The sequence below is a fragment of the Eurosta solidaginis genome, chromosome 1 (assembly GCF_040869045.1).
Source record: "Eurosta solidaginis isolate ZX-2024a chromosome 1, ASM4086904v1, whole genome shotgun sequence".
Taxonomy (NCBI): Eukaryota; Metazoa; Arthropoda; class Insecta; order Diptera; family Tephritidae; genus Eurosta; species Eurosta solidaginis.
Window position 1 is genome coordinate 354,625,416 of NC_090319.1, and position 9,126 is coordinate 354,634,541.

The 9,126-nt window shown below is 40.9% G+C and overlaps 1 protein-coding gene across 1 annotated transcript; it reads right to left on the reverse strand.

Annotated features, from left to right (window-relative positions):
- Positions 1-648: 648 nt before the first annotated feature.
- Positions 649-7,167, reverse strand: LOC137241082 (uncharacterized). The gene is made up of 4 exons (XM_067768293.1): positions 5,592-7,167; positions 5,093-5,527; positions 933-1,205; positions 649-864 (listed from the first exon to the last, which is right to left on the reverse strand). Exons 1-4 carry the CDS (start codon positions 7,165-7,167, stop codon positions 662-664), a joined length of 2,487 nt encoding a protein of 828 aa, XP_067624394.1. The 3' UTR covers positions 649-661.
- Between the last annotated feature and the right edge of the window lie 1,959 nt (positions 7,168-9,126).

Below are 9,126 nucleotides of genomic sequence, written 5' to 3' on the forward strand. Positions count from 1 at the left end.
AGGCGCTATATTTACATACGTAAGTATTGTACCGAATTTAGGGATATTCCGCTTTTTCCAAACCTTCTGCTAACGTTCGAATCGCTAAACTGTTAAAAAAACATCTCCAATAACACTTATACTTCACAACCAATAGCGTGATCAAATGAAAACTGAATACTGACTACTCAGCTTGCGCTGCTTTTATACTCTTGGTTGCCTTGTCCGCATATTTTTCCAAATGTCTAGATGTTTCTTCTTCTAAAATCTCCTACTTGGTTACCAGCTATATGCGTGTGTATTTGTGTTTATAGGCTCTCGCATAGCCATATGCGTGTGTATATGTGAGTACTACTTCGGCTGATGATTACATGTGTTTATGAGTATCCCCCGTTGCCTTGTATGTATGTGTGTAGATGATGATTGATTTGTTTACGTACATACGAGTGGCTGCTTAGTATCGGCTTAGTGATGGTAGTATCGCTTAGTGCCTAATATTCGTCACAATATTATAAAGAACATGGTGTTCAAAGAGAAAGATAAAAAGTAATTATAATGTTATGTATAAGATTTACTTAATTACAATATAATAAGAATACACTGATATAAAATAAATAACTACAAAGAACCATAAATTATATTGTATTTAAAAGAAAGAAAAAATGTGCATATAAATGATCCTCTAACATTCCGGCTTCGCATATTTACTCTTTTCGAATAGCTTATCCTTAAAATGAAGATTACGTTTATTTTCCATATTGTAGCGTCGTAATATGTCACGCTTATTTTCTAATGCTGTTGTGACATCTTCACAATCTTTTGAAGGACCCATGATCGTCCATGAACCAAAAATGGTATCAATATCGCCACAAATACGGCAGTAACCTGAGAACGAGATGTACAATGCGTTACAATCCCAAAAAGTCACTTCTAGATACACTCCGAAAACAAACCTATAAAATTAGCCACAATACCCAGCTCACGATTTTGTGTATAAATATAGAATGGTCCACCTTGTTGATTCAATGCGCTTCCCATAAATTTCCAGCTTGTTTCAATTAGGTGATGAGAATGCGGTGGTATACGTTCACCGACTTCAATCTGTAGTAATCTGTTATTTTTCTCGGCGGCACCTAATCGCCGATCTGCTGCCTTATTTAATGAGATATCGAAGCGTAAACCCATTTGATTGGAGTTCCATGAACCGACAACGTCACACGGCACACCTAGTGGAAATTACATATTAAAAAAAAAAAAGGGTGTACACGAAAAATGTAGTGGGTTCGGCATTATACATATACACGGCTGTAATTTAAAAAAGGGACTACCTAACGACATTGTCTGAAACAAGAAACACTGGCAAAACCCGCAGATGTAATTACAGGAAACAAAATGATATTATTTTGTTGTTGTTCTTGTTGTCACGATAAGGTTACTCCCCGAAGGCTTTGAGGAGTGTTATCGACGTGATGGTCCTTTGCCGGATACAGATCCGGTACGCTCCGGTAACACAGCACCATTAAGGTGCTAGCCCGACCAACTCGGGAACGATTTATATGGCCGCATTAAACCTTCAGGCCATCCCTCCCTCCCCACCCCCAAGTTTCATGAGGAGCTTAGGGTCGCCATATCCTCGTCTGTTAATTAAACAGGATATGCCGCGGATAGGTGAGGTTGACAATTGGGTTTGGAGAAGCTATATATTGCGCTGGCAACCTGAAAGGGTTGCGCTACACAGCCCCTTGAATCTGGTTTTTTAGTTGTTGTTGTAGCGGTAAGGTTGCTCCCCGAAGGTTTTGGGGAGTGTTATCGATATGATGGTCCTTTGCCGGATACAGATCCGGTACGCTCCGGTACCACGGCACCATTAAGGTGCTAGCCCGACCATCTCGGGAACGATTTATGTGGCCACATTAAACCTTCGGGCATTCCCTCCCTCCCCACCCCCAAGTTCCATGAGGAGCTTGGGGTCGCCAGAGCCTCGTCTGTTAGTGAAATAGGATTCGCCGCGGATAGGTGAGGTTGACAATTGTGTTTGGAGAAGCTATATATTACGCTGGCAACCTGAAGGGTTGCGCTACACAGCCCCTTGAATCTGGTATTTTGGTCGCCTCTTACGACAGGCATACCTACCGCGGGTATATTCAAGTTCAGAAATTTTCAATTCAAGTTCAGAAGTTCCAATTTAAATTCAGAAAATTACAATTCAAGTTCAGAATTTTCATTTCAAGTTCAGAAAATTACAATTCAAGTTCAGAAAATTGCATTTCAAGTTCAGAATATTACAATTCAAAGTCAGAAAATTATAAGTAGTTAAGGTGTTATTTTTCAAAAGTTATTCCAATTCATACTACGTAATGTAATACTTACATGTTATTTGCGGAAGTGCTGATCCTTCGTTAACAATGGTGGCTTGGATATACTGTACCCCAAGTTTTCTTCAAGGCGGGTACATCCCGAGTTAAGAAAACAAACGGAGGATAACTCTTTTCAACAAGTGCAAGAGGACGCTCCGGCCATGAAAGTTCTTCAGTCGACATCTCAGTTTGGAAGCAGTGGAAGGGAGAGACCTCCACAGAGTTGCTATGTAGAAGAGGCAGGTGGAGGAAGACTTGATCTGTGCACACAGTACTTATACGTTACTTGCGGCATTGTGGACGCTCGATTGATTTCGTCATCACTGCTGTCATACTCAATGCAGATCAATGATTGTGACCATTAGAATATCGCTGGATGTCCTTGTAACTGACCTCTTATGAGAGAAGAGGTAAGCGGTGTTTTTCTCTATCTCCGTCATGTGAGCAAAATTGATTTAAGTGAGTTTAGAAGTCCAATGATTCCTTGACAGTTAATAGGCCTTTATATCTTTGTATCAAATTATTTTAGCGCTAACATTTACCATCTTACATACTTTTATTTCCATTGCATGAAAGAAAAAATTCTTGACAAACTTTCTGAACTTGAATTGTAATTTTCTGAAATTGAAATGCTATTTGCTGAAATTTAATTGTAATTTTCTGTACTTGAAATGAAAATTCTGAACTTGAATTGTAATTTTCTGAATTTAAATTGGAAATTCTGAACTTTAAGTGTAAATTTCTGAACTTGAATTGTAAATTTTTGAATTTAAATTGGAAATTCTGAACTTGAATTGTAATTTTATGAACTTGAATTGTAATTTTCTGAACTTAAACTGGGAAAGGTGTAGTAGGTTGTTGTTGTTGTTATTGTAGCAAATTGTCGTCAATGTCCTCCAAGGAAACTTGCTGTTTCAACAGGGGGGACTATAATGAGAGGGGTGCTAGAGGCGTCGGTTCCACATTACAATTGAAGAGATGGTTGATGTCATGTGGGGACACATTGCAAGTAGGTCATACATTTTGTATGTCGGGGTTGATTCTAGATAGGAGAGAGTTTAACCTGTTACAGCATCCAGATCGAAGTTGAGCTAGAGGTCTATGAGGATTGTTGTGGTGATCACCAGTAGGGCTGGACCTGATATTGTGCGACAAGCGGAGACTGGAGTCGATGTGCTTCTTCTATGTTTGGGGCTGTTTTGGCTGCGGCAATTTAATCTGTGTACACGTCTAAGAATAAAAAAATGGTGCATTTCATGCAAGACCGGAGTAAAAACCTACCGACTACTCTATCACGCTCAAATTAAACACCGGTACTTCCGCTCAGAAACGAAATGGACACGCTGACGCTGGCGCTTCCCTCGGCGGCTCTTAATTCTTCTTCAAAATTTTCTTTGTTTCAGGTTTGTTCACTTAATTTTCCGAAAATTTTATATTGGGCTGCATTTGAACGGAAGCTTCGCGATATCGGGCTCCCTTCTGGGAGTAACGGTGATCCTCTTAAGGTGACCCGACCAGTAGCAGGTATAAAATTAGGCCGCTGAGTGCCCCTTTGCCGGGCAAGTGATCACACGGCCAAGATGAATCACTCCGAATCTTATGTAAACAAAGGAAATGAGAATAGAAATGCAAGCAAGGGAAGATGGAAGCGGTACAAGAGATGAATCGTACTTGGAGAGCCAAAATAGTGCAAAGTTAATGAGTTCCGGACGGAGACGAAGAGAGGTCGAAGCGTATAGGGTAAAATAGCTCTCTCATAATACCGTGCAGCATTAAGAATTGTTCAGCGCTTAGCAGCTGTGGTCGACTCGACAGGCCAGGAGAGTGAACGCTTGGCATGTGCCCGTGAGATCGTAATAGTAGGTTGACGACAGTTCGCTGACAAGAGCTTAGCTGTGAGAAACTCTCAGTACTGCAACCGGTATCATATTGGGCATGATCGAAAAAAGCCAAGATATGCACATGATCAACCAAGCAGGAAAGGCATGAATCCGCGAACGGGGCTGCATATCTTACGACATTAAACTAAGAAAGTTAATCTTATCACTTGAACGAGTTGACTGTAGGCTCATGAGAGCCATTCTTAATGGACACTGACTTCCGTCGTCGCATGCTTTTAAAAAAGTCCTCGCCTAGTATTAAAAAAAACATATGCAGTGAAGGAAATTATTGAGAACATTCTGTGTTCGTGTCTTGCACGCTCCAGTTTGTGTCGCCAGCTGGAGTCAGCAAGTAGTATTTGCGATAAAAATTGAGTTATTATATTATAGGTCCTGTTGTTGTTGTTGTTGTTGTAGCGATATGGTTACTCCCCAAAGGCTTTGAGGAGTGTTATCGATGTGATGGTCCTTTGCCGGATCTAGATCCGGCACGCTCCGGTAACACAGCAGCATTATGTTACTAGCACAACCATTTAGGGAACTATTTATATGGCCACATTAAGCCTTCAGTCCATCCCTCCATCACTACCCCCAAGTTCCATGAGGAGCTTGGGGTCGCCAGAGCCTCGTCTGTTAGTGAAACGGGATTCGCCGCTCGAAGGTGAGGTTGACAATTGGGTTGGAGAAGCTATATATTGCGCTACACAACCCCTTGAACCCTCGCTTTTGGTGATATTTTTCAGTTTCATCATCGAGCAAACTTCGGGTAACAGTTTGAACACCGGCGTGACCGGTGGAGTTAGAAATTCCTTTATATATACTTCTATAAAATCAGTGTGCAAGCACATTAAGGTATACAAAAAAATATTATTTTACCATCTGGTTCGCATGTTTCAAAAGGCGACGATTCTTCATTCGCTTTACAATTTTGTATGTTTTCCAGCTTGCCTAATACCTTATCCAATACGCTTGCTATACGCGCAGCATCGGCCTCGTTCGGTTGTTGAGTTGTTATCGGTGGTGTTTGTGGGTGTGACGCTGCAGGGGAGGCATTTGTGGGCGCGGCATTACAAGGTGGTTGGTTAGTCGTTGGGAGATCACATGGCGGTTCCGTTGTAGGAGGTGTAAGTAATTTTGGCGTTGAGCGAGATGTAAGTGCTTGTAGCGCACCACTGAATGCAGTACCTTGTGGCATAAGCGGTTGTGGTAAACCCGAACTATCTGGTCCCAGCAGAGGTAAGCCTGAAACTATTGATACCTCGTTTATAGGTAGTTTTTTAGGCTGTTGATTTGGTGATATTGAATTGTGAACTGTGTGTAAATATATTTATTATAAATTAGTATATTCGTTAACAACAATTTTACCATACTTTACCAGCTAGATCAATAAATTGTTGCATTTCAGCACCCAACTGTGGATCTTTCTTGACCACAAAGTCTAATGGATTAGACATTGCCGCCAACTTTTTAGCCAAATCCAGTGTGCTTATATTCATTTTAGTTGCTACCGTCGCTAGTAAATTCTTTGGTGCTGTATTTCCCATCAAAGCCAAGTTTGTATCAACCGCTCTAGTCAGTACCGATGGATAAGATGCAGAGGCAGCAGCAGTAGCGGCAGATAATGGGTTCGCAGCACCCGATAAACCGTTCATAAAGTTCAACGAATCTGCGCCGAATATGGTCGTACCTATATCACTGCCACCCAAACTACGTTTGTCCTGCTGCTTATACAATCTTTCGTTGGCCTTATCCATCACAGTTGAGCCTTCAAAGCTACTTGAGCCACAGGGCAAATTACCTGTCACAGACTTAGCATCATCCAACTGTACTGCTGGTACTAATCGCTGCAAAGTGGGTGAAGTAAGATCTTGATCAGTAAGATCGCTATACTCCCGTGAGATCCGCTCATTGCTTTTCTCATACAATTCGCGTGTCATTTGATCTAACTTCCTTTTGTATTCTTCAAAGTAATCTTGTTTTACTTCTTTGTCCGGATTGGCACGCTTCAGCTTTCGTGGGGCACTACATTTTGGGCTTGTGGTTAAAAGCATTAAGCTGGTTGGAGCACCACGTCCATTGCGGTCAAACACCTTTTCACCATCGAACCATAACTCATTGCCGATCTTATCTAAACGTCGTTTATATTCCTCAGACAAATTCTCGAGCACTGTTGAACGTTTCGATCCAGCGGCATTATAGATAGCGTCCCCACTGCTGGTACGCTTAATATATTTGGAAGGCTCTAAAACTTCATTATTAAATTTATCCAAACGCCGCTTAAACTCTTCGTATAGACAATTACTAACTGCGGAACGTTTCTTCGGTTTCTCGTTTTCGTATTCCATTTCTGGTGTTGGTTGTGTTACTGGTGGTGAATTAACATTATGATACAGTTCGCGAAATACTTGATTTAAGCGTTTCTGAAACACATCATACAAATGTCCGTTATAACTCAATTCGGTCTCTTGGCGCGACTGATCTGGCTGCCCGGGTGAGTTGACACCAATATGTATTGATGGAACAAATTCGTTAGGATGGCTAGACTGTATTGGTATATTCGCAAAAGCGCTAAAATCTTTGACGTTTTTTTGCTTCGCTGCCCCGTTAGCTCCCTTATGTCTATGCTTCTTGCACGGTCTTTTTATAGAGCCTTTGCTCACTTTTTTCTTTGAAGATGGATGCATTTTGGACGTATGATGATCTGAATCTTCTGACTGGCTCTTTTTATTGTCACTATTTTCATTTTCTGGTGTTTGTATTACATTGAGATCTTCTTTTCTGGCAGATCCATCCTTTTCCTCGGGATTTTCTTTCTCTTTGGGTTCTTCTCTCTCTTCCGACCCTTCTTTTTCCTCTTTTTCCAAATGATGCTTATTTCTATACTTAGCGTTAGCCAGCAAATGAATTTGAATTAATGCGAAAAGTATAAAATATGTGGTAACTGAATTCATTCTACGCTCAATTTATTTATTGTCAAAATTTTTTATTGGTTTTTTAACCCATCAACACCTCACAAAGCATACAACTCGAATTAAGGCGAATCAGGTGTTGTGTATTCCAACAGCTGATTGCTCCTTCTTGATTATCTTCCATACAACGCAAGGCGAATTCAGTACCAAGTGTTTGTATCCCAACAGCTGATTGCCCCTTCCTGATTATATTCCATACAACGCAAGGCGAATTTAGTACCAGGTGTTTGTATACCAACAGCTGATTGCTCCTTCTTGATTATCTTCCATACAACGCAAGGCGAATTCAGTACCAAGTGTTTGTATCCCAACAGCTGATTGCTCCTTCCTGATTATATTCCATACAATGCAAGGCGAATTCAGTACCAGGTGTTTGTATCCCCACAGCTGATTTCTCCTTCTTGATTATCTTCCATACAACGCAAGGCGAATTCAGTACCAGGTGTTTGTATCCCAACAGCTGATTGCTCCTTCCTGATTATAACAGCTAATTGCTCCTTCTTGATTATCTTCCATACAACGCAAGGCGAATTCAGTACCAGGTGTTTGTATCTTAACAGCTGATTGCTCCTTCTTGATTATCTTCCATACAACGCAAGGCGAATTCAGTACCAGGTGTTTGTATCCCAACAGTTGATTGCTCCTTCTTGATGATCTTCCGTACAACGCCTCAAGGCGAATCCAAATTATCAAGAAGAAGCAATCAGCTGTTGTGATAACACCACCTCTACTGAATTCGCCTTGCAACTCCTTGTACTAAAATATGTCAGTTAATCCAAATCAATTAAAATTTTCTTTTGATTTAACATTCTTCTGCACAGCGAATTGGCTGAATTTGCTTTGCCACCACCTGGTAAGGATTCGCCTTGATGAAACCAATTCGCCGTGCAGAAGGGCGTCAAGAAAATTTCCTTTGATTTCGATTAACTGACATATTTTAGTACAAGACGTTGTATGGAAAATAATCAAGAAGAAGCAGTCAGCTCTTGGGATAACAACACCTGGTACTGAATTCGCCTTGGCCTTCATACAACGCCTCGTACAACAATATGCCAGTTAATCGAAATCAAGGCGAATCCATACAAAGTGATTCAACCAATTCGCTGTGCAGAAAAATGTCAAGACAAAAGAAAATTTTCATTCATTTCGATTAACCGACATATTTTAGTACAAGGCGTTGTATGGAAGATAATCAAGAAGAATCAATCAGGTGTAGGGATAACAACACCTGATACTGAATTCGCCTTAACTGAAATCAATGAAAATTTTCTTTTGACTTGACATTCTTATGCACGGCGAAGTGCTTGAGTTCGCTTTGCCATCTCCCTGTATAGATTCCCCTTGACTTGAATAGAAGTCAAGGTCGGAATTCGCCTGTTCTTTGAAGGATACATTTTAACGGTTAATCGCTTGATCTGAATTTGAACCCAAGAGCGATAAAGGTTGGGGCGGAGAAAGCTACATATTTCATTCAAGATCTACCAGAGAATCATAATTTTCAGAGGTTATCCAAATATGATATGCGTTTGCAAGGTAAAAACTCCATTCCACCACTGAAGACACCTTAGAGTCTTACGTTTATACTTTGTTTACATATAACGAAAATATCTTTATTTCATACGTAACTCCTATACGGTATTTGAATAGCCATGATTCAATAACAACAGGTTTCGGAACGGAATCTATTGTCAGGGGTATGCGGAAGACATTGTCATGATTGCAAGAGGTAAGTAGACACCCTGATTGAGACAGACCGCCAGCACTTACTGCTTAGCATAGCCAAGATGGGTTTCGTCGAGGCAAAGCCATTCAATCCCGGAATTAGGAAGAAGAAAGCGGCTCCTACTCACCCAGCTTCCCTCACCTTGGATTACGGACAATGGTGTGAACGGAAGTTACTTGATCAACAAGAGACTGGATGGCAAATTATTAAGTCCGGCA